Source organism: Scomber scombrus, chromosome 11 (assembly GCF_963691925.1).
Source record: "Scomber scombrus chromosome 11, fScoSco1.1, whole genome shotgun sequence".
Lineage (NCBI taxonomy): Eukaryota > Metazoa > Chordata > Actinopteri > Scombriformes > Scombridae > Scomber > Scomber scombrus.
Genome location: NC_084980.1, coordinates 29065706 through 29092405, shown reverse-complemented (window position 1 = coordinate 29092405; position 26700 = coordinate 29065706). Strand labels below are relative to the sequence as shown.

The following is a 26700-nucleotide window of genomic DNA, read 5'->3' as shown; positions in this document are numbered from 1 at the left end:
AGTCTGTGCAGCACTATGTGAACTTCTTTATGTAAATTACAATATAAATAAATGATATTATTGTGTGGTATTAATATATATATATATATAATAATATATATTAATACAAAATATTCAAAATGATTTACTATCAAAAATAGTTAATTAATTTTCTGTTGATCAACAATCAAATTAATTGTTGCATCTCTAAAAAAAAATAGTATAAACAACAAATTAAATATAAATATAATATACATATATATATCAATTTAATATATTAGTAAAATATTAATATTGAAAAAATACAAAATAAAAATATAATATATACACATATCAATTTAATAGAAAATAATAGAAAATATATATTGAAAAAATAAAAAATAAAAATATAATATATACACATATCAATTTAATATATTAGTAAAATATTAATATTGAAAAAAATACAAAATAAAAATATTAATATAATATATACATATATCAATTTAATATAAAATAATATAAAATAATATTTAAAAATAAAGAATAATAAAAATACATATTCAATAAATTAAATATATATACTGTTTTTCAGTACTATGAAAGCAACAATGTATCATAAAGTAAATATCATTCAAAAAGTCCTGAAGGTTTTAGGGGAGTTTAATTGATAAATATTTTCCTTTTTTTTTTAACTTGTCTTCATTAATTTTGTAAATGTGCAGTTAATGAATCTCTTCTCTTTAATATATAACTAATATCATTTAATTACTTTGTTCAAATCCTTATTTTTACTCACAAATTTACATTGGAAAAAAAACACAAAAGACTCTTTAACTTAACTGTCTGATGCTTAACTCAGATGTTCAGTCTGATAAATAACCTTATTTTTATTTTCTGTATCCTACTGAAATAAAACCTCTCACCTGCTGCTCGTATCCTCCTGTAAAATGCACCCCGACGGTGCTGCAGCAGCATCAAACCTCACCCAGTGTATCACACACCTGCGGTCAGATAAGGATTACACGATGCACATACACTGTTTCCCCCCCCCCCCTCTGAACAGCAGAGGTTGGCAGCAGGCTGCAGCTTACTGAGCTCCGGAGGAAAAAAAGAAAAAAAAGAAAAGAAAGAAAAGAAAACACGGTGTCTGGCTGCAGGCTGGGAGCTGATCCCTAAACCTGTCCACTGCAAGAAAAGTCACATACTCGGGTAAAATAGTGCTGAAATCAAAAGTCTGCAGGATAAACTTGAGCTCATTCTGTCACCTTTTTGGACGTAGAAAAAAACTATTATCCTGAATGCATCGCTGCTAATTAATGGATGTTGGTTAAACTAGTTAAACCAGTTAAAGAGTGATTGTGGTTTAACCTTCCTGTCGTCCTCCCGGGTCAAATTGACCCCGTCTGTTTTGACTGTTCCTTCTTTCCTCCCTTCCTTCCTTCCGTCTGTCCTTCCTCCCTCCCTCCTTCTCTCTTTCTTTCCTCCCTCTCTTTCCTCCCTTCCTTCTTTCCTTCCTCCGTCCCCCTTTCTCCTTCCACCCTTCCTTCTTTCCTCCATGCCTCCTTCCCTGTCTTTCCTCCCCCCTACCTTCCTCCCTTCCCCTGTCCTTCTTTCCTTCCCTCCTCCCTCCTTTCCTTCTTTCTTCCCCCTTCCTTCCTCCCTCCTTTCTTTCCTTCTTCCTCCCGTCTTCCTTCCTTCCTTCTTCCCTCCTTCCCTCCTTCCCTTCCTTCTTCCCTCTGTCCTTTCCTCCATCCCTCCTTCTCTCTTTCTTACCTCCCTCCCTTCCCGTCCTTCTTTCCTTCCTTCCTCCCTTCCTTTCTCGCTCCCACCCTCCATCCTTCCTTCCCTCCTCCCCCCTTTCCTTCCTTCTTCCTCCCTCCTTTCCTTCCTTCTTCTCCCTCCTTTCTTTCTTCTTCCTCCCGTCTTCCTTCCTTCCTCCCTCTGTCCTTTCCTCCATCCCTCCTTCTCTCTTTCTTACCTTCCTCCCTTCCCCTGTCCTTCTTTCCTTCCTTCCTCTCTTCCTTTCTCGCTCCCACCCACCCTCCATCCTTCCTTCCCTCCTCCCCCCTTTCCTTCCTTCTTCCTCCCTCCTTTCCTTCCTTCTTCCTCCCTTTCCTCCTCCTTTCTTTCCTTCCCTCCTCCCCAAACCTTAATGAAAATTGAGCTGTAAGAAGTTAGATTAGATCATTAGTATCATTTGCTCTGTGTAATATGTTTTAATAAGATTAGACTCAGCAGAACTTTTGACTGATTTTACCTGTATTACCTGTTGAGAGGGACATTTTTTGCAGTGTTGGTAAATGTTCCGTAATAAGCCGCTGGAGTGACATACGAGCCGTGGGGGAAGATCAGTGAATAAGACGAGTGAAAGCGAGTCTTTAATGACGAGGGGATTGGTGGGCACTTTGCTCGCCTTGGCATTCACATCGGGACACATTCAGAGGCACACAGCGGTAATTGGCAGAGGAGGAAAACAGGGCTGCTTGGGGCCTGGGAACAGCCGCCCCCGGGGAAAAGATACTCAGACTTTTAAGCTTATAATTATAACAAGAAAGAAATAAAAATGGACTATAGAGGGAAGAAATAATTGGCACATATATTTTGTGGCTGTGGTCCCGCTGTGGGTTGGCAAGGAGAGTCATGTACAAGCTTTAAAAAGATGTGATTTATAAATACTAATTAACATTAATGTTCATATAGGACAGTAGATTATAAACCTTTAGTCAATGTACATGAAACCTGAGTCATCTTCTTCAAAGCTGCTTCGATTCTGTGTTTTTATGAGAGAAAGAAACATTATGTTCTAACACAGTTCTTCATCTTATGTTCTGATGATTTAACCCTCCTGTTGTCCTCGAGTCAAGGAAGGAAGGAAGGAAGGAAAGAGAGAGGAAGGAAAGAAAGAGAGAAGGAGGGAGGGAGGAAGGACAGATGGGGTCAATTTGACCCGGGAGGACGACACAAGGGGTTAACCCTCCTGTTGTCCTCGAGTCAAGGAAGGAAGGAAGGAAGAAGGAGGGAGGAAGAAGGAAGGAAGGAAGGAGGAATGAAGGAAGAAAGGGGGATGGAAGAAGGAACGAAGGAAGGAGGGAGGGAGGGAGGAAGGACAGAAGGAAGGAAGAAAGGAAAGAGAGAGGAAGGAAAGAAAGAGAAGGAGGGAGGGAGGAAGGAAGAAGGAAGGAAAGGAGGGAGGAAGGAAAAGAAGGAAGGAAGGAAGGAAGGAAAGGAGGAAAGGAAGGAAGGTAGGAGGGAGGAAGGAAGGAAGGGAGGAAAGGAAGGATGGTAGGATGGAGCGAGGAAGGAAAGAAGGACAGAGGAAAGAAGGAAGGTAATGGGGAGGAAAGAAATAATTGGCACATATATTTTGTGGCTGTGGTCCCGCTGTGGGTTGGCAAGGAGAGTCATGTACACGCTTTAAAAAGATGCGGTTTATAAATACTAATTAACATTAATGTTTCATATAGGACAGTAGATTATAAACCTTTAGTCAATGTACATGAAACCTGAGTCATCTTCTTCAAAGCTGCTTCGATTCTGTGTTTTTATGAGAGAAAGAAACATTATGTTCTAACACAGTTCTTCATCTTATGTGCTGATGATTTAACCCTCCTGTTGTCCTCCAGTCAAGGAAGGAAGGGAGGAAAGGAAAGGAAGGACAGAGGAAAGAAGGAAGGAAGGAAGGAAGGTAGGAGGGAGGGAGGGAGGGAGGGAGGGCGAGGGAGGCAAGAAGGAAGGAGGGAGGGAAGGAGAAAGGAAAAGAGGAAGGGAGGAAGAAAGGAGGAAGGAAGGAAGGAAGGCGGGAAGGGAGGGAGGAAGAAAGGGAGGGAGGAAAGGAAAAGAGGAAGGGAGGAAGGAAAGGAAGGACAGAGGAAAGAAAGAAGGAAGGAAGGAGGGAGGGAGAAAGGAAAAGAGGAAGGACAGAAGGAAGGAAGAAAGGGGATGGTGGAAAGGAAGGAAGGAAGGAGGAAAGAGAGAGGAAGGAAAGAAAGAGAGAAGGAAGGAGGAGGAAGGACAGACGGGTCAATTTGACCCGGGAGGACGACACGAATGTTAACTGAGAGACTTTCATGCCCAGCCAAGCCGCAGAAGTGCTCAAACTGGGAGTAAAGGAATATTGAAATGAAGCTCATTTTTACTTCCAGAACTAGAATAGTTCCTCCCAGAAAACTACAACTACCGTTAACCCTCCTGTTGTCCTCAAGTCAAGGAAGGAAAGGAGGACGGAAGGAAGGAAGGAGGAAAGAAGGGAGGAAGGAAGGAAGGAAGGAAGGAAGGAGGAAAGAAGGGAGGAAGGAAGGGAGGAAAGGAAGGGAGGTAGGAGAGAGGGAGGAAGGAAGGGAGGGAAAGGTATGAGGGAGGATGAAAAGGAGGGAGGGAGGAAGTAAATGAGGAAGGGAGGAAGGAAGGACAGAGGAAAGAAAGAACGTAATGGGAGGAAAGAAAGAGAGAAGGAGGGAGGAAAGAAGGAAGGAAGGAAGGAACGAAGGAGGGAAGGAAGGAGGGAAAGAAAGAGGGAGGGAGGAAGGACAGAAGGAAGGAAGGAAAGAGAGAGGAAGGAAAGAAAGAGAGAAGGAGGAAGGGAGGAAAGAAGGAACAGTCAAAACAGACGGGGTCAATTTGACAATTGTGGATGTGAGTTTGAACTGTACATGTCCTAAATCAAATGTGGGTCTTTTTCCAGTTCTGGTTCATCCTGTCTTCCTTTGATGACATACAGTATTGTTACGGCTTGTTTGTGACCTAGATCGGGGAAATAAGAGCGGATCACCTAAGTGCCATCATTCCTTGGCGGTATGTGAGCCAGATCCAGGCCACAGCAATTGTGCTATCTGGGAATGCAGGAGTTGTACTTATGTCACCATATCTTAAGTTTTGTCCATATTCATAAAACTTGCCAACACTTCCTTCTAAATTAGGACCCCCGAACTGATAGAGCGCTCTTTCTTCTGCTGTTATTAAGGACATATCTGAATGCAACTCGACCCTCTAGGACTTATGGGAAATGGTGTTCATTAAAAGGTAGCTAAAACCATAAATATTAAACAAAAGAACATATTAGATTTTCAGAAAACCTCCATCTTTATCTAAACAGATGAAGGGAGCCACACAACATACTGGTGAGGTTTTGTTCCAAGGCTGCGTCCGAAACTGTAGTATGAACGTAAAAATAGTACATTAAGTGCATACTATTTCCAGGGATTTATTACAGTATGCATGGATGTATTATAAGAGCTGGATAGAGCTCCACTGCTCAGCCACCAGCAGATGTTTCCCAGTGGTCACTTGCAGTATTGCAGCAAAATCCCTCACCTGCCCAAAAAGCATTTTCCCCATAGACCTAAAGAGTAAAGAACGTCTTCAAAATTGTTGACAGGACATCTCGAACAGCAGACAACTTATCAATTATAACTCTTCTATTATACATTTTTGATCCTTGCAGGTTTTATAATTGTAAAACTTTCATCGAGCCAAGAAAATCCATTTAAAAATCAGTGATGTCATTACAATGTAAAGTCTATTGGCCGAGCGGGTGAAACACTACTGAGCATATTCAGTGGGAGCATACTGAGGAAGCAAACCTGGAAGCTAGAAACTATTTTTGGTGTATGTGCCAGCCGAAGAATTCTTATAGGACTGAATGAGCGCCTTCTTTGGTCCAGTATCCAGCTCTTATAATACATCCATGTTAAACAGTATGCAAGATTTTAGGAATTTTGCATGTCCTAAACCTTAGTATGAAGCCAATAGTGCATTAAGTGCATACTATTTCTGGGGAAATATTACAGTATGCAAGCACTGGACACTACGCCAGCACAAATATCCCACAATGGGACCTATATTGTGTATTTCGTTCTACCTACATGACTGATTGACCAATAAAATCCTTGAATCCTTGACTATAGTGACGATGACAACAACAACATAATAGACAATGGCCGATTGGGACCAAGGCAACTCTGTCGTAACATCGATAACACTTTAATTCAAGTACGATTTCACTTTGTACGGTGTAATATATTTTTTGAATTAGTTCAGACTATGTGGTTGGCATGAGTTACCATGGTTACATGTCTCAATCGAGCAACAAGGCTCTCAGAACATTAGTATTGAGTATGTAGTGCATTTTACCTGATTTATAAAGAGGTTTTCTTACTTCTGTGTTTTGGTTTGACTTCGGCTTTCTGTTCATCTTCTGGGAGCCATGAGATTTTGGGCAGCTGATAGATGGGGGGTGGGGCTCTTTACACAATGTCCACACATACATGTTTCAGTTCAATACTTTATTAATAACTGGTGCAATTGAAAAGACAAAAAATAAAAAAAAATCATGTAAGAATACATTTGCATATTATATCCTCAAAACAAAATATTCTAAGTGGTCGAATACAGAATAGAAATGGTAAGTTTTATTTTGTTTTTTTGTTAGTTTTTGTTTTTTTCAAACTGGAATGAGAAAAATGATGCACAGCTCTGAAGGCCACTAGTGTAAAGTTGTCCAAACTTCCCTTAAAATTAAACTTAAAAACAACAACAACAAAAAAAAGTGTTTCTGACTCAAAACAAGCTGCTGTCAGTTCACTCACACAACTCTGTCCGTAACATCCGACCTGATCTCACAGAATAACGTTAAAATAACCACAACCTCTTAACACGGGATTTCGTGGTAATTTCACGGAATGTGTAAAACTTAACGTGTCGGTTACCATGGAAACAATACCAATGTAAAGTGAATTAGGACACATGAATTCCCTGGGTCAACAATATCTCGCAGTAGGTGAAAGTTAATATTCATTTCCACTCTAGAAATATGTTATTTTATTGTTATTTATAATCGTCATTTCACTGAATTTACTATCGTGTATTAAATATGATTTTTTTGTTGTCGAAAAAAAAACATTAAGTTATGCATATGAACTGTCATTTTAGTGTAATGAGGTAGTTATTACAGATGGATTTTTCCTTTTAGGTTATTTTAAAAAAAAAGTGTTTTCTTTTATCATTTCCCCACATGAACACTAATAATAATAATGATAACAACAGTTTGATAGGCTATTATTAGAAATTAGGTGAATATACTATACTCTTCAAAGGTACTGTCTTCAAAAATAAGCTAATAATAATAATAATAATACAACATTGGTATTGTTTCCGTGGTGGTGACATGTAAATTTAACATATTACGCAACACCACCACAGAATCCCGTGTTAAGACGTTGTGGTCATTTCACGTAATTCTGTGAGATCAGGTTGTTCATATCAAATTGATATCGTTGATTTCCTCTCAGTAGAATGACTGCATTTAAACCAGAACAACACATCTGATATTAAACACCCTGCTCTCCTCTTTTTTGTGTGTCCCTGTTCACTTTTTGTGCTGTTTTGGATTTTGTGCATCTAGCTAACGTAACATCTGGCTAACTAACGTTACTGTCTTGTGTCTTTTGGCACCATCTTTCTTAGACATGCGATGTTAAATAAAAAGTCATAGAAATTAAAAACATAAGCAGGTGTGTACAAGCGCACTTGCTGTTATAGCTGACTGAAGCTAACCAGCTCTTGCAAGTTAATGTATTAGCAGCTAGAGCTAGCTACTGCAGATGGGCTCAGATAACTTAGTTCAGGTGTTTTGGAGTTGGCATCTTATCACAATGAGCTTGTTATGTCTCTGTCACGGGTCAAATATCCACTGAACGTTAATGAAAATTGAATGTTAATGAAGTTGAGTTTGTTCCTCAGCAGATTTGTGTTATTTTATCTTTTTTTTCTTGATTTTTTAGCTTTAAGAAGCCTATAAGATCATTTAATTCCAGTATTGAGTTGCGTTGCTGCCATTTTTTAGACAGGTTTCTGCAAATGAGTATCTTCAGTTTTAATCACTGCCATGGCTTTCTATTAAAGGATAATTCTGGTGTTTTTCTATCCTTCTCATGTTTGAATCCAAACCAACAATGAACTGATCTACTACCAAGTATTGTGTGTGTATCCAAAGCCTGAAATTAAAAGCCAAAAACTATTAAAAACGCTTCAGTGAGTCACACTGTAAAGTCTCCAAAGACTAATAAAAGTGATTTTCAGTCTGTGGAAGAGAAAGAAGAGAGGTTCCTCTTTCCTGAGTTACAATCAAATCTCTGTTATTCGTCTTTGGAGCCATTTCTAAACAAATTAATATGACCAACTTCGTCATAATGAAGGAACATGGCAGCCAGTGCAGAAGTGTGGCCCACTGATAAGTTCTTAAGGTCTACAGCACAAATATAAAATAAGATATACCTTTAAGTAATCAATTCATTCAGTTTGGATGCACATAAGATTTGTTGACAGGAAGAAAAATATAGAAAATCTTAGAAAAGTTATAAGATGAAATTTCTGTCTTGATTTTGGCGGCTCTGGTGGATGAAAGTGTTTCCATGATCACCACCGCCTCATGTCGTAAAGATATTGATCTGGCTAGCGTGTGCATTTGTGTTGGAAGTGAGTGAAAGAAAGATGCTTTAATACTATTTTTCTTTTTATAATATTCAACATTATCAGACAAAGAGAAATGTCCTCCTCTTGTCATGGTAACATCTCGTTCCTCCCTCATGCTACAATGCTACTTTAAATGTAAACAAGCGTTTTTCCATCTGTTAGCTGTAAATCATTTTGTCTGATTTCGTTGGGAATCTTTACTGGTGGCAGATATCTAGAAATAGCCAGTTTTCTAAATGATTCTCATGTTTGCTTCTCTTGATCATATAAAGGCATCAGTACTGTATTGAGTCTGTTTCACAACCAGTTAAAAACTCCTAAAAGCTGCTTTAAATGTTAAATTTGCGCTTTTTAATGCACCTTTACTGTTTATCTAATTGATGTATTTAACGGTTTATATTAATTTGACTTGTCTCTATGTTCTTTTGCATTATGTAAAGCACTTAACTGCTATATAAATAAACTTGTCTTGCCTTTGCAGCTAACTTCACCATTACTTCCATTGCTGCAGAGTCTCTGGATGACAAGAGACAAACAAGAAAAAATAGTTTTGTAGTTAAATATGGATTCAATGTTGACTATCAATCAGTTTCTGACATATGCATCCAGAAGTGCAGCATGTAAAGATAGCAGTGATTTCAGTGGATATCTGCACAGTGACAGCAGATGGTTTCCAACAGCTGCATCCAGTGGGAATTATGGTTTAATATCACTTGTTTACAATCACTCTTTAAATGTACCTCCATAATGGTTTCTAAGATTTGAGATACGACTGCAAAGCTCATATGCCTTTAAAGATCAGCTACATGCCAACATTTCTTTTAAAAAATGCACGTTTCCTCAAGAGTCAGATGAGAAGATGCATATTAGTTTCATCTTAGTGCAACCAGAGCCTGGAAGTCTGGGAAACTGCTACCTTAGCTTCATCAAAACAACTCCTAAACTGTATGAAAATGTTTTGGTCCTGTCTCAAAATGTATCTAAAGATCATACCGTCTTTTTTTTTTTGGCAATAAACAAACCTTTAAACAATTTCAGATGTTTCTTGTCTTGAGTGTAAATGCAGCCTTCCATACAGATGTTACCAACAGCTTTGTGATGCATTTGGACATCATTAACAAGAAAAAGCATGACCCCAAAATTAAATATATAAATGCATTGAAACTTAAGGAACCGTACTGTAAAAAGGCCAAGGCACAAATAATTCGTAGCAATCAAAATGTCCATAATAAAATGACATGATTATGCAGAATGTGTCGATCAGTGCATTGCTTCGTATGCAGTTACAGTGAATACAACAGAATCATCACCAGCAAGCACTATTGCCCTCTTGACTACATGGATGCCGTAAAGTGCTCCTTTTCACATACAGACGAGTTCACACAGGGAGAGCTGAATAAAGTAAAATACACACGTGTTAAGTGAACACACACATATATATGTAAGAGGGCAGAAATGTGTTGAAAATGTCTGTTTTTAGGTACGTATGTGCTTCATATAGAGACCGGATTATGGCTTTGAAAGGCAGGAAGGATTTTGAATCTGAATTTTTTAAAAATAGTACCCATATGTGGAACTGTAGGTAGAAAATGGACGTAAATGAAATTTTAAGAGTATTTAGACTTGAGTAAGCTGTTTTCCTGCAGGATTACTGAACTACTGCTGTACTTTGGTTTAAACCAAAAATGAATGTTTGGAAGATATTTTGCTCTTTTTTTGTGTTGTTGGTCGTTTCTATATTCAATAGAGAAACATCTGCAGCAACACCTACCACCACTTCTGATAGGGAACATGTACGATTAACAAAATATTGGACATTTGTTTCATTGTCTTCATAAAGTAAAAAATATGTTTCGGTCCCAGAGCTTAAACATAACACTCTCACAATGTTTATTTGTTATTGTAGTGCTTGAAAAGCCTCGCAAATCCCTTAAATGAATTTTTCAGCTCACTGAAACAGTAAATTCTGAGAAAATTTGGGGTTTTGGGGCTTTTTTAAGGTGCTACAACCAAATCAGAGAGTGAATCTTTAAAGGTAGTATTGAAGAATTGTTTAAGTACCTTTTTGTAATCGTGACAAAACCAAAACAGTCATGGCTGAATGTTAAAAAATGACCTCATAACAACCACTGCTAATGACTTAATAGTGTGCAAATTACATCTGGGATGCAGCTGGAGCAGATTAAAGAGTCTAAATATAAAACAAGCAAGAGGAAAGACGAGGAGAGACATTTAAAAGAAGAAAAACAGCAACATGCTGATTGTCAAATTAACAGTTAAAGAGTCATTCCCAATAAATTAAAACTAGTTTCTGCACGATTTATAATTTCAATGCAAAACACACACCGAAAAAAAAGTATTAATCCTGTTTGCAAAGATATTAAAACACACAGAAACACATTAATTACTCAAACTGGTCCAATTAAAATCATACACTCACTCTGGTGTCATTAAACCTCTTCCCCAGCAGAGATGTGACGATGGTTCATGTTTAAATCCTCCGGTGACCTCATCAAGTCATTCACAAAAAAAATTTGAATATTATGTGACCACAAACAGCACGAAGCCTTTAACAGGAAAAAAATAAAAACATTACAGTATCATGTCTGAGACACACAACATGTCATTTGATATTAAAAAAAAAATGTTGAAAAGAAATTAAATTAAACTGGAATTATTTTTACACTGTAAAAAGTAATGCTAGCACTCCATTTGAAATATCGAGGGAATTGATTTTGTGTGTACTGCAAAAAATAACAAAAAACAACAACTCATTAACAAGTCATTTTTTCTTAAATAACTAGAGAAAATTACACATTTCTACATCTTAGTTTTCCTTGTTTTAAAACATTTCCAGACATGAATTTCAGTCTTGAAAATTAATTAAACATGTTAATTTGTATTGAAAACAAGGAAAAATGACGTGTTAAGATGTTGTTCTGTGCACATAAATGAATCGATAGCAACAGTAAACGTTTCTTTTTTTATTCTTTTGAATTCCTGAGAAGAAGAATAACTTCAGCTTTATGTATTTGAGTTATTAAACAAATATTAATCAGAAAAATATCAGCAATTCATCATCATCATCATCATCATCGGTTGTTCTTTGCTAGCATCACTTTTTTTTTTTGCTTTTTTTTTTTAACCCAGTGTACGTCAGTGTCTTGGAAGACAATTTATTCACTTTTAACGATTTACAAAATGTTTAAAAGTCTTAAGTTTTAACAGTAATTTGCCGTGTAAATATAAATATACCAATGATTTGTACTGTAGATAGTTATTTCCAGTGATATTATTCCTAAACTGGTGCATGCCTGTAAATTTAGAGAGGAAGCAATATGAGTTTTTAATTTTTGAATGGAAGCAATATAAGTTGTAATTCACAGATGATTTTACAAAAAAGTAGTTTTCTGTAAATGTAACTTGGTTTTTGATGTACAAGGCAACAAAAACACTGGAGTTCAATGAAATTTGAGTTGTTTTTTTGAGACGCTGAGACGTTAAACTTCAACAAAATCAGAATACTGAGCGACATTTAAACCTCAAGCTTATATAAAAATCAACAAACAAGCAAAAGAGTTGTAAAAAAAAAACAAAAAAACATTCCAACCTTTTACATTTCTGTGCAGCTGAAATAAAAGTTGAGTCTGGATTCGGTGAACGAGCTGAAAGCATCACAAAAAACCTACAAAAAACTGTATATTACAAAAGCAAGACTGTACTGTGCACTAAGTTTTTTTCTTTAAAAAAAAAAAAGAAGATAAAATCACCACAGAAAGGAAACAAGAGTTCAACATTCATAAATCCTGTGTTTGTTTGGTGTGTGGTGAAGATGACGTGACGCTGAAACACTAAATAAGGATGTTTTTCTTGCTTCAGAGGCACAATGAATGAATGAATGACCGCAGGGATATATCGTCATGTTTTTTCTTTTTAATATCTATATGTCGTAATAATCGGTGTCTGCATCGTAAGATAATTCATTGCATAATATATAATTAAATGGGATTCAATAGCAGAAGATAAGTAATAATAGTAAATCTCGTAATAGTAAGTAAGAATAGATAAGAAGTGTTTGGTTCACCTTGCTCACGTCTCAGACTGGAGTTTCTTCCACAACAAGCTTCAACCTGCAAAAACTGTTTGTTCAACACATTTAATGTATAATGACCAGGCGGGGAGTTCCAGTCCTCTGAAATGAGGCCAATGCAGAAGTAACTTAAAACAGCATTCTATCAAAAGGCCACCAGGGGGCGACCGTTTTGGGTGTCAAAAGGACTTCCGTCTCTATACAAGTCAATGGAGAATTCACCAACTTCTCACTTGATTTCTAACCTCAGTAAACGTTTTCAAAATGTGTTTATGGTCTCAATCGCTAGTTTAAAGCCTTCTTCAATGCAGTATGATGTTCATTTGGGACATTTTGGCCTCCCTGATTTTATATTTGATGATAAAGCAGGGTATGCATTAGGGCGTGGCTACGTGGTGATTGACAGGTTGATTGGTTCACAGGTTCAGGAGGGCGCCTCATGCTCCTCCTGATGCCCATATAAGTAGAATCCCTGTTTTTATTTTTCCCAGCATGCACCGGAAATTTTCAAGATGGCGCTACTCAGATCCGATACTATTGGCCTCCGAGCAGCAGTCCACAAACCAATGGGTGACGTCACGGATGTTACGTCCATTTCTTATATACAGTCTATGAGTTTATCCCTCATTGCTCCTACAAAGACTCTGCGGTGTTGGCTTGGATGGAAATACTCCATATAATATTTATCTGACAGATTTCAATGTGTAAAGTCAGCAGGTGTCTAGTTTGATTACTTGCTGATAACAAAAGGGGTTCTGCAAAGCTCAGTTCTCGGTCCTCTTCATTAAACAGCCATCAATACTATCATTATATGCAGATGATGCACTATTGTATATTATATCTCTGTTTCTGTACAACAAGCCACTGAGGACCTGCAGCTCTCCTTTAACGATCTACAAGAAGCTTTGGATAATCTTAAACTAGTGATAAATAAAGATAACCCAAAATTCATGCTGTCTGCTAGAGCCAGATATATAGAAAGGAGTCATTTCGACTTCAAATAGGTCAAACACCGATAGGCCTCTGGCTTGATGAGAAATTTACTTTCAACCATCATATAGTCAATCTTCTCAGTAAACACTTGGCTTCTTTTACAGAAACAAATGCAAATATGACAATTTCTGTTTTTCTTCTTCAGATCTTCAGTGACATTTAAGTCACATGATTCATGCACATCATCATCTATCCACACAACTACTTTTACACCTCAGACGATACTTTATTTTGCAGTATTTTGACTTTTTTTTATGAACTTCCAGCATTTATAATCTGGTTTTTACAGGCTCAAATTGAACAAAATTTAAATAGGTGGAAGGAAATGCCATCATTGGTTGGTATTAACAATTTAACTGATGATCCATGGCGCATTTTTAGACTTTTTTTTAAATCACTTGGGGGGAAATTATGTGTTGCAGGGCTATCGATTAAAAAAAGTGCTCCTTCTGACCAACATACTGCATAACAATCTGCTCAGACCTTTAGTCAGCTAGTTTGTGAACCTTCTTGGCATGAACCGAAACTAACCACATACACACAACTCAATACAAAAGTCGTCTTTTTTTGGCTTTTACTTCCGACTAATGAAAACAAACTGTTCTTGCTCTCTAAGCAGCTTAAAGTAAACCCTTAAAGATGCTTGAAGCTCTCGTTGAAGCCTGTTGTGGAAGACTCTGAAGGTGCTTTAACATGCTTTAACTGTGTAATAATCCATACGTTCAGATATAGTTGGTTGTCAGATATTACATTCAGTATCAGTGTTGTCCTAAATCTACAGTAGTTAAATGCAGTTTAGACCTATATGTGATCATCTGTATAGCTTCATTTTTGCAATAAGTGTTGCTCAGGCTCCTGTTTAAGTTTCGTACTCTGTGTAATGGACATAAGAAACGTCGGCCGTTTCATCAGCCAATCGTTCGACTTGACTTCCTCTCGTCTTTTCTTCCAATAAGCGAGTGTGTGAGTGTTTGTGTTCGTAATTGGACATTCGAGTCGCTTCCGCGAGTGAACTACAGTTTTTTTGTAAGTTGTGTTTTGTTTTTGAGGAAATGTTAAAAGAAAAAAAGCTGAGTTTCAATGGTAAGAAAGTAAATTGATTTTCCTGCTGCAGGAGTTCAATCAATCAGTTCCAAACAGACTTTTTTTCCCCTTCTTTTATTTATGGATGTCTAAAGCTGACACCTGATAGCAATTGTCTAAAATAGGTGATTTGATTGGTAAATGTTCTTAAGATCTTAAAATCAAGTGTCTTCCATCCTAATCTGGACTGTAATTACTCTTATTTTTAAGTATTATCTCTGGATATAAGTAAAAAGAAAGGATAACCATAATGGGTAGGTGGTCATGTGTACTTAAAATGTAAACTGAGGTCTACTTCATTACTGACCCAGAAGATACTGTTGTCGTTCTGTTATTCTGCAGCGGTTTGTATCATTCATGATCACACAGGTGTTTCCTGTCAGCCTACAACATCAAACCAACATTTAAATCCAGTGTTTCCACCATGGATGAAGTGTGAAACTTGTATAGCGAGGAAGTGACAGTGTGGTCATGTTTGTAGTTCTGTTTCTGAAAAGCCGGACACAGTTTGTGTTAAATCTGGATTTAAATACCGGTTTCAGCCAAAGCAAAGATGTTCTCATACCGGGCTGAGAGTAAACACCTGTGTGGACATGAAGAGAAAAAAAAAAAGTAAGTCTGAAGTCAGACGAATCTGCAGTAGAATTTGTATTTAACAGAGTTTAGGTTATAAAACCACAGATGAGCTCTGAAGATAATAAATAACATCGGAGAAATCTCTGAATAAATTAGTGCGTTTATCATCTGAATCCAATGTTCAACAAGACGTCACATGGTCAGTCGTGTCTCTCAGGATCTGAATTTACAGAACACTGAAATGCTGAGTGCCAAAAATCACATAATAGATTTATTATGTTGTTGCTGCAGTAATGCCCCTCAAATTATAAATTAAGATATTTCAACTTGACTAGTTTTGGGCCAAATCTGAACTATAGTCTACATTCAGATACAGAAACTTGTTGACTTTTGTTGTTTGATCCTTTTCTGATGTCAGATGGAGGGGTTTGCCACATAATTTGAGTAAAATCAATGTACAGAATCATATTTAGTTACTGTTCTTACTTTTATGTAAGTATGTGGTACAGAGCTTTCAAAGTCCCATTAGATTTGTTCCTTTAAGTTATTATTTTGAGCACACAACATTACTTCTGGGCTTCCGTAATCTAGTTTAGTTAGAAATGTTGATTTGATATTAATAAATCTTCTGATCATCCGTTGGAGAACTGATGAACTGAACTCAGCAGGAAACTTTTTAGAAATTAAAAAGGAGGATTTTAAAGGTGTTTTTTATATCCCTGAATTCATGTGCCAATAAAGCAGCAGAGATTTAGTGTTTCAAATGTTCATATTTCTTTTTTTGTTGTTTTTTTTGAAGTGGAAAGTTTGTATGCATAAAGTGGTGAAGGTACGACTCAAGAGCACAGCGGTGAGAAAACAAACAAATGAACAAAAGATAAAAAACTAAAGCGAAATTTTAAAAAAACTGATGACGAGATCAGAAATTCTGAAGAGAAATGATCCTCAAAGATTTTACAGCACAATGTGAGAAAAACACGACTCTCAAACTAACCAGTGTTTTGTTAACCAAGTCTCTCTTTTCTCTTTCTTTCACTCACACACACTCTCACACACACACACACTCTCTCACACACACACACACACACACACTCAGAAACACACACACACACACAAAACAAACAGACAGGAGACTTTTGGTTCCAGTATCCCCCTCCGACCAGTCCTTCACCCCCCCCCCCTAGGATGGTGCACTATCATGCAAACCATGCAAAAAAACAATGAAAATGTATTCATATAAAAAAATAAGTGTTACAAAAATGGCATAGCAAGTATATGTTATCCATTCAATCTCTTTTTCCATTTTTCCTGATATCCTGAACTTTGCAGTGTCTACACTAAAAATCGCATGCGTCACATGCAGTGCGGTTGGCTTTGCAGCGATAAAGCTTTTGGGTGTATATAGTATGTATATTAATGTTCTTTTTTTTTTAATTATTTGAGCTAAATTTTTGCGAAGAGTGCGCTGTACAGAGTTTACTTTACAAACTGTCTGGTTTCCCTTTTTTTTTTTTTTTCTGGGCAGTCGATGCCATGGCTCTCTGTCTGGATGGCGGTCGGTTGATGAGATCGGCCTCTCTTGATGACCTCGCTCGCGACCGTGCAGCATCAAGGCGGATTACAGTAGACCCACCTTTTCCTCCTAATGGTTTGGTCCAGAGGTGTGGCTTTGACCCAAAACTGCTTTGGGTTTAGAGGCATGGGTTAGATTTAAGGTCTTAACTCGTTAGTCGTGGACTTATGTGCGGTCGCAGACGATCCCGCCTCCTCTCAGGGCGGCGTGTTCCACACAGCATCGCCGAATCCCTCTCCCGTGGAGGAGAGCGGCAGGGGCCCCCCGCTGGGCGTGAACGGGTCCGTGTCCGTGTCTGTCTCGCCCTCCGCCAGGTAGCTCGGTCTGGCTCTCGTCCAGCTGTTGTCCTCGGTCGCCACCATCGATAAGTTCACCCCATCCTCCCCTTCCCGCTCCCCCGAGATGCTGAAGCCACTGGGCGAGCGCTCCAGCTCCTCATGGTTCACCGACAGCATGGAGAGCGGCGAGTCACCCCCCCGCCCCCCTGTGGTCCTGCCCAGCCCCGCTGACAAGTCCTGCAGGGAGCTGATGGGCAACACGGTGGGACGCTCGGTGTAGGTGGGGATGGCGGCCGGAGGTTGGCGTTGGTGGAAGTGTGTCGGTGGCGGTTGGGGATCTGGAGGTAAGTGGCCTCCTCCAGTAAACCCCGCCCCCTCCCCTCCTACCCTCCCTCCTCTGCCGTAATACGGGTTGCCCTTGCTGACTGGCATCTGGTACGACATGTGCGGGAACGCCTCAGCGTAGTTGAAGAAAACCCGTCGGATCTCGCCGCTTCCCGTAGTGTCGCAGGCCTCCAGGGTCATGTGGGCGGCGCCGGCAGAGTCCACCTGCAGGTGCTCGGTGTGCTGGATGTGCATGTCCACCAAGAAGTCCAACTTCTTCTCCATGTCCTCCACCTGAGACAGAGACACATCACAGCAGCAACTCAGAGACATCAAACTGGGTCTTAAAGCGGCTCCAACCAACGTTTGCACCAAGAAAACACTAAACTGACTACAGACAGTTAGAGACGAGCTGGTGAACATAGTGGAGCTTTTCATCCATCAGGTGAACACAAACATATCATAATGTTAGGTTGAATTTGTGAACACGTTCGTTATATGAACTTTAGAAGGTGATGACTTCCAAACTGCCTTTTAAAATACAATTTCACCTACATGGCTGGACTAAATTGTGGTACCATGCTAGCACACATTTCTTTGGAGCAGTTTATACAGAATATTACATTTTGTTGGATAAAGCTGTATGTAAACAAATGTGAATCTACTTAGTTTATTCCTGCAGTTGTAAAGTAGTAACATCTCTCGCTACCGTGAGCTCCACATGATAAAGGCTAACAAATTTACTGAGATCACAGTGCTCATCATCAATCATAACTTACAATATAATTCACCCAAAAAGTGCCACAGAAGATTATCACCCATAATCTGTGCAACATGAATATAAACCAGGACTGTAGGCTTTGGCTCACCTGTCTCTCCACCCTGACAAATCTACCCATCATGCTTTGGTCTTCGGCATCTGGCATGGAGGCGGCTTTGGCTATGTCGGACTCTTGCCTGGAACACAGGGACACTGAGTAGACGCGGACTGCACAGACATTCGTTTTGAGGAAATGAGCAAAAAATTCACCTGGAAAGTATAACTGTATGTTCATTGTTACCGAAAACGGTCCAAAAATACATCAAGTCTACGTTATAATACTGAAAAATGAAAATATATTGAAGGAAGGAGGTGCAAGCAGATACATTTTATACCTTTAGCTCATTTTTTTGTGTTAATTTGCAATATAATTATCATGTCTTTGTTTCCATGCTCAATGTGAGGTACCTGGGCGACTGATTGGGCGGGTAGGCAAAGGGTGTTTTCTGAGTTTTCTTGTTTTTGGGGGTGAGGGGGGGTCCAGGAGCGAGAATCATGTCGATCCTTAAAGGAAGAGAAACAGGTTGAGCAGGTTGAAACAGAAGATGAGATTCAATGACAGTGGGTGCTTTCCATTTTTATTAACGATGCTTCCTGCTGATGTCACTTCTCTGTGAGCCAGGTATCGATCGAGGTCCGCTGCTACTGAGGATTTTCCAATCACTTTAATGTGTCTCAGATGAGAAGAGGGGCTTTTAGTCACAGGTTTATCCTAATCAGTTTTTAACCAGATGCCAACATGTCAGTGATTAGTCAGCTTATTTAACCGGACAGTAATAGGTAGAGCTGAGCTGCTCTCAATCAAAAAGCCTCAACTTCTCTCTAGAAGTACTAAATCAGTCATTGTGTTCAAGGAGTCATTAAGGTCTCAATCTCTAATAAGTGTGCTGGTGTTCATTTTGGAAATGATTGCTCCATTAATAAGATTTGAAGACTTATAATTCTGCTTTGGGACTGACACTGAGTCAGACTATTGTCACCTGAACTCCAGGCTCCAAACTCGATTTCAAATACTAATATTATACTCCATTTTTTAATTAATAATCTGTTTTAAACAGGCGGGGAGTTCTGGTCCTCTGAAATGAGGCCAACGCCGAAGTAACTTAAAACGGCATTCTATCAAAAGGCCACCAGGGGGCGACCGTTTTGGTGTCAAAAGGACTTCCGTCTCTATACAAGTCAATGGAGAATTCACCAACTTCTCACTTGATTTCTAACCTCAGTAAACGTTTTCAAAATGTGTTTATGGTCTCAATCGCTAGTTTAAAGCCTTCTTCAATGCAGTATGATGTTCATTTGGGACATTTTGGCCTCCCTGATTTTATATGTGACGATAAAGCAGGGTATGCATTAGGGCGTGGCTACGTCGTGATTGATAGGTTGATTGGTTCACAGGTTCAGGAGGGCGCCTCTTGCTCCTCCTGATGCCCATATAAGTAGAATCCCTGTTTTTATTTTTCCCAGCATGCACCGTAAAATTTTCAAGATGGCGCTGCTCAGATCCGAAACTATTTGCCTCCGAGCAGCAGTCCACAAACCAATGGGTGACGTCACGGATGTTACGTCCATTTCTTATATACTGTCTATGGTTTTAAATCAGAGAAAAAAATATGATACAGGTCCATACATGTTGATGTTATGTGAGCAAATATAGTATATTTTTGCAGAGCTTCTTATGTGTGTTGGAGCTATTTGTTGTTATTGTAATGGTTAATAATTAAATGTTAATGAATTTATGTCTTATTGCTGTTTTGTGTTGAAGAATCCAGCTGAATTAGTTGGATTATAATATTAGTATCATACAGAGGTTTCTATAGGTAGGCAGATATAGGACCAGCAGGCATATGAAGAAAAGAAGAAGGGCAAATGGTATTTTTTACCAGGACAAGAGAAGCGACAGATGCCATTGTCCTGTCTGTTTGCTTGCAGAAAATGGTCAAATAAACCAAAAGAAACTTCATGCTAACCTGGACAACGCTAAGATTCATACATTATAGGTGCCTCAATGGCCTTTTGATTTGGAGTTTATTTATTTTTCTTATTTTTATTAATTTATTTTTAAGTTAAGGACAAATCACCAATACAATATGTAAGAGAAAAGAGAAAGTCCCACAAAATATGTCTCTACCTAAAGTTAAAACCAAATCTATGCTCTTTCTTTCAGAACTAATGATACTTTTCATAGTTTGTATTTGCTGCATTTTCTGATGGCTTCACGCTGCAGTAAATCCATCATCATTGGAGCAGCAGTTATCAGGTGTTCTGCATTTAAATTTGATCTGTGAATGAATTATTTCTGTATGTTTGGCAGCTGAGGCGCTCTGCATCTTGAGTAACTGCTGTCACCTTTTAAATGAGGCTGGACAGATTGAGGACGTCCTGTTTTGGTTGATTAAATTCCTCCATAAAGACACCAGTGAGTCAGTCGGTAGCTGAATGGAAAGCAACAGGTGTAGAATCACCAAAACAAACTAGAAACCCGGGAAAGTCCCTCACCTCGTCTGGAGGTATTTAATTCTACAGAGCATGTCCAGGTGTCCAGCAGAGTACTGCTCGATCACGTCTTTGACATCATAAGGCCTCAGAGTCTCCTTAAACCGCTTCTTGTTCAAGAGGAACTGCATGATCCTGTAAGATAAAGGAAACACTGTGAATAACTGTTGTAATAACCTGTTGTTCTCAAGTCAAGGAAGGAAGGGAGGAAGAAGGAAGGAAGGGAGGAAGGAAGGAAGGAAAGGAGGGAAGAAGGAAGGGAGGAAGGAATAAGGGAGGAAGGAAGGACGGAGGAAAAAAGGAAGCAAGGAAGGTAGGAGGGAGGGAGGAAAGAAGGAGGGAGGGAGGGAGAAAGGAAAAGAGGAAGGGAGGAAGGAAGGAAAGAAGGCAGATAGGAAGGTAGGGGGGAGGAAAAGAGAGAAGGAGGGAGGGAGGAAGGAAAGGAAGGAGTGAAGGAAAGAAGGACAAAAGGAAGGAAGAAAAGGGGAATGGAGGAAGGAAGGAAGGAAGGGAGGAAAGAGAGAGAAAGGAAAGAAAGAGAGAAGGAGGGAGGGAGGAAGGACAGACGGAAGGAAGGAAGGGAGGAAAGAAGGAACAGTCAAAACAGACGGGATCAATTTGACCCGGGAGGACGACACAAAGGTTAATCTGTCCTCATCAAACCCGACCACTTCCAGTTCTTCTAAACCCTCTCGACCTCTAGACCTCCCTGCCGCCCACACAGCTTCCTCTTTTGTCACACTTTTAGTCGACTCGACCTCGACTCTTTCCAGAGTCAGCGGTGGCGGCTGCTGCTCGAGCACCAGTATTTGGCAGAAAGTCTTCGAGTCCTGAAACCCAAACCCTTCCAGGTCTGAGCATCCCATTCAGAGACCCATTCAGCCCCGAAATAATGGCGTGGAAGGAAGCAGCACTTTCACAGGGTTAATCACTCATCTCGCTGAGCCCTCACACTAGATTGAGTTCCTGCATTGTGTCAGCTGTGTGGCCTATAGGTTTACCAGCACTGTCAGCATGTGTGAGTCACTCTGTCTGCATCCAGCATCCACACTGGCTGAGTACCAGCTGTATTCTGCACTGAAAATTGGCATCGAATGCTTGGTCTTCAATCAGATACAGTATATCTCAAATAATCACCTTTCGTCCCATTATCTCCAAAACTGAGGTTATCTTTTCGTTTTTTTGTCGAAGTAACTTCAATTAAAAGATAACAGATACTTGTTTCTTTTATAAATTCCTTTATATGGGTCAGTGATGAATAAGGGTTGGTAAGATGAGCAATTCAAAAATATGTTAAAAAAATAATAATTTTAAAAGCAGCATCAGGTTTGTTAAAATGTCCTGACCTGACTGCCCTGATGACCAGTTTCAGTGTGGGGATCATCTCCTCCATGAGGATGTCTGGGGGGAAACCCCGCTCCTCTAAGGCTGGATCCGCCAGCGCTCCCGAATCTGAAACAAGGGAAGGAAATGAAGAAAAAACAGCCAGAGTTACAGGAGGGTCATTAAATTCACCAAAGACAAAAACAACTGGGAGTCTCAGGGAGACTAGCCGAATTTCCATTTATACAATGTTATATTTATGCAATATTCATATATAATATGCAATATTCACAAAACTGTAAATATTTCAAGATTATTCATTATTATGATTGATGGTTTTAATGGTCATAAGGAAACCTAAAATTCAAAAATGTTGTTGCATCCTCGACTTTCAATAAATTCCATAGAAATGACTACAGCTGTTATTACTGCTGTTATTTTCTCTATGAGCAAAGTTAATTAATAAATCACCAATGTATTAATGACTGATAGGGTTTATAGTATATGGATGCAAAATACATTGTGGTTCAAGGTTTGTTATAGAGACGTATTATAAAGAAATACTGTTTAGAGTCAGAATAGGAACAATATATAAGGGTTAATGAAAAAGACACTGTATTATTATGGATTAAACGTTGTGCTTCCAAACATACAAATATGCTCACTGTCCGATGTTTTCACTTCTAACCTTTTAAAGCTTTTAAAGTTTTCATTCTGCCCTTTAATTATTTCCCTCCTAAAGAGTTCACTGAGACTTTAATGAAGCTGATGTGACATTTAGGCTCATAAAATATTCACACCCAAGTTTTTTTCACTCTCCATGAAGCTGTAGAATCTCTTCAAAATGAAAATAATCTCAAATATTTTAGATATCTTGCCCATCAGGAAATTCAACTTTTCTAACTAATCCACTAATCGAGAGATCGGTGGTTCGATTTCTAGCTCCTTGGGCAAGATACTGAACCCTAAATTTCTCCCATTGGCTGTCCCAATGGTGTAAAAGTGCTTTGAGTGGTCAGAAAGACTAGAAAAACACTATATAAGTACAGTCCATTTACTATCCTCGTGATCTTTGTACCTTCGGAGCTCTGGCGGAGCGCGTAGGCCTTCATCCGGAAGGCGGTGCGGAAGCGTTCCCGGTTACTGAAGCCGGCAGGTTTGGGCTCCTTGGACGGACTTTCCTCGATGGAGTCCGCCCCTGTGAGCTTCCTGCCCATCCCCACCGATGGCCGCGCGTTGGTAAGGCGAACACGCTCCAGTAAGCTCAGTTTCTGGCTGAAATGAGAGAGAAGAGACACAGTTCTCTTAACAAGAGGAAACAAGCAAACGAAAATAGGAAAGATGGAGTTCCTCTAATGAACAACGTCGGTCTTTGATTGATTGGTGGTGATTCATCTGACCACAGCTCTGCCCAGACGCCCACATTTTAAGTCCATCGACCTGAACTTTTGATTTTGAGAAAGAACCAGAAACCCTGAACACTGCATACTCACTTTAGTACTTTTCAGCTTGTTGAACTAAACCTGCTGTTACTATGTATGCATGTTCTCTCTGCATCTGAAGAAGATCTATGAGGTGAAACTCTTCCTTTCTTTCTGATTTTTGACCATAAAGTAAAAATATTTACATTAGTGATGAGTTTTGCATCACTATTTTATCAGTAAAACCAGTTTCACATCAACCAAGCATGGTTTTGGTGATTTACAGGTTATAAAGACGTCTAGATGAATCAGTGTGTAGCCTTGGCAGAAATGTAAAATAATATTCATAAGTATGGCCCAGAACCAGGCGGGGAGCTCCGGTCCTCTGAAATGAGGCCAACGCGGAAGTAACTTAAAACTGCATTCTATCAAAAGGCCACCAGGGGGCGACTGTTCTGGTGTCAAAAGGACTTCCGTCTCTATACAAGTCAATGGAGAATTCACCAACTTCTCACTTGATTTCTAACCTCAGTAAACGTTTTCAAAATGTGTTTATGGTCTCAATCGCTAGTTTAAAGCCTTCTTCAATGCAGTATGATGTTCATTTGGGACATTTTGGCCTCCCTGATTTTATATGTGACGATAAAGCAGGGTATGCATTAGGGCGTGGCTACGTGGTGATTGACAGGTTGATCAGTGATTTTATTTTTCTAGCTTCCATGTTTCTGGTAGAGGTGGTGACTTTGATTGACAGGTGACACTTGGTAGGGGGCGGGGCTTCAGCAGACTCGGCGGGCACGCCCACAGCATTTAGGAGAAGAAAAAAATAGGCAGAATTTTACACAACTTTGAAGCCTAATTTCACATATTTGGCGATTTTTTTTAATCATTAAAATTTGGCAGGGTGGTTAACAACACACTTTTCTATGGTATGTCAAACTCAGAACACATATTTATTCTTGCTTTACACAGACTTTAAAGTAAATCATATAACTTTGTCTTTGAAGAAGGTTTGATATTAATATTTACAAATACACTGCTTCAACTCTACTTTGTGTTTTCTCATTCTGAAGCTGAACCAGGATCCTCTACTACAGGAATCTGTCTTCTAGTCAGGAGTTAAAGTCTTCACGGTCTGCTGCCTCAACCCGACAATGCTGCTCTCCCAGCAGAAGGAAGCCTCAAAGAGCTGCGAGGAGATTGGTCTCCTTTATTGTCCAACGGCTGACAATATTTGGCAGCACAAAGACGAGAGCTCCCTGGGTAAAATAAGACTCCTGTGTGCCTTGGAAGAGGCAAGAGAGGCGGGGTAACCGGAGCCGACACAAGGCCTCTGAAACGTGGAGCGTTCTCAGCGACTTTGCTCCCACAGCGGATAACACAATATGAGTCTCTATGTTGCCTCGGGGCGGAGGAGAAAAAAAAAAGGGACGGCAGATTACGGCGCTGAGAGGCTGCAGAATAGGAAGCTTTAAGGGAAGAGAGAATCTCTTTCTGACTGATCCTCCACCGAATAAAGAGCAGACAATTAGACGTGATTATCCCGTGGCGCTCCGTAAACGAGGAAACACAACAGGAAAAAATAATGCTGCTTATCTCCCACAGCTTCCACACACACACACACACACACACACACACACACACACACACACACACACACACACACACACACACACACACACACACACACACACACACACACACACACACACACACACACACACACACTGGTTTACTGTACTACTCGAACCTTCATTAACAGCTTTAAAGGATAATTCTGGTTCATTACAACAAGTTATTATTATTGAGGGAGACGATCCGACCGGTTGGAAACAAATCAACAGATTATTTAACCTTCCTGTCGTCCTCCCGGGTCAAATTGACCCCGTCTGTTTTGACTGTTCCTTCTTTCCTCCCTTTCTTCCTTCCTTCTGTCCTTCCTTCTGTCCTTCCTTCTGTCCTTCCTTCCTCCCTCCCTACCTCCCTCCTTCTGTCTTTCTTTCCTCCCCATTACCTTCCTTCTTTCCTCTGTCCTTCTTTCCTTCCTTCCTCCCCCCCTCTCTCCTTCCTCCCTTCCTTCCTTCCCTCCTTCCCTTCCTTACTCCCTCCTTTCCTTCCTTCTTCCTCCCTTGCATCCTTCTGACACAATGGATAATATAACAAGCTTTATAAATACAACACATTGTTAAAGATGAAACCAAAAAGCAGTGTGTAGTCGGCTCACATTTCAGATGTCTATGAGTTGTTAACAGCTCCACCAAATACTGATTTTCCCTCTAAACTTGAGCGACATACAGACATATATACTCCATCTCTCTCTTCCTCCTGACTGTTGGACTCTGCTGGTCCTGACGGAGGTTCATTACATCGTTGGAGCGTTCTGCTCCGACGCCTCTCGGCCTCCACTGAGCCTCTGTGTCCAACCTGCAGGATCAACTTACTGCAGCAACAACAGCAGTCCTGATACAGAGGGGACGCTTCAGTTCACTTAGACTGAGTCCACACTCATATATTTTCATTTTAAAGCAGTGTTTTTAATCTCTGTCCATACTGACACACCAGAAAGATAACGCTGCTAAAAGCTTGCCTTCTGTGCATGTAGATAGTGTTGGCATTATTAATGGATAGCAGCAAAGCCTGTAATTTGTTACTAATGTTAAATTCAAGGTTGATGTTGTGTGTTTTCTAATGGAAAAGGGTCAGGACGAATCAGGACACATGAGACTGATGAGACACAATTAGGAAGTGAATGTAGGTGTTTTATAAAAGTCTGTTTCCACCCGACCACACACAGAGCAAACCCAAAAACACTGAAAACACAACACACATAAGTAGGTACAAGAATGAATGAATTGACTTAAATGCCAGCAGGCAAAATGCAATCACTAAAACACTTTGTGCAACTGAGCTAAGTGGTACAAGCTTAGCTCAAAGACCGAAAGGAAAGAAGGATAGAAAGAGAGAAAGATGAAAGGATAGGGCTGGAAAGAGAAACACAGAGAGGAAATAAAGACAGAGACATTTTTCAGAGGATCAACTGCTGGGAAATTAGCAGTCTGACATTATCTTGTTGCTCTAAACGAAGAGGTGGACGACAGCCAGAGTGTGTGTGTGTGTGTGTGTGTGTGTGTGTGTGTGTGTGCGTGTGTGTGTGTGTTTCACCACTCTGAATGTTATTAGACCTTTTATCTGAGTGATCCAGTGTTACTGAGTGTACAACAATGTAAGAATGTACTCCATTACAAGTAAAAGTCAAGCATGAATAATCCTAGCTAGTACCTCAACGTTGTAGTCAA

At 39.6% G+C, this 26700-nt stretch overlaps 1 protein-coding gene and 1 pseudogene across 1 annotated transcript in view; one reads left to right on the top strand and one right to left on the bottom strand.

Annotated features, from left to right (window-relative positions):
* The window catches only part of LOC133991108 (tripartite motif-containing protein 16-like), a 445082-nt pseudogene that overhangs the window by 198489 nt on the left and 219893 nt on the right, over window positions 1–26700 (top strand).
* The window catches only part of kcnq3 (potassium voltage-gated channel, KQT-like subfamily, member 3), a 134032-nt gene continuing 124274 nt past the window's right edge, over window positions 16943–26700 (bottom strand). The window contains exons 10-15 of the mRNA XM_062429571.1: window positions 23062–23258; window positions 22007–22112; window positions 20664–20795; window positions 18576–18671; window positions 18217–18304; window positions 16943–17641 (exon numbers count right to left, since the gene is read on the bottom strand). Of these exons, the coding sequence (XP_062285555.1) occupies window positions 16943–17641; window positions 18217–18304; window positions 18576–18671; window positions 20664–20795; window positions 22007–22112; window positions 23062–23258 (1318 nt within the window). The remainder of the gene's footprint in view (window positions 17642–18216; window positions 18305–18575; window positions 18672–20663; window positions 20796–22006; window positions 22113–23061; window positions 23259–26700) is intronic.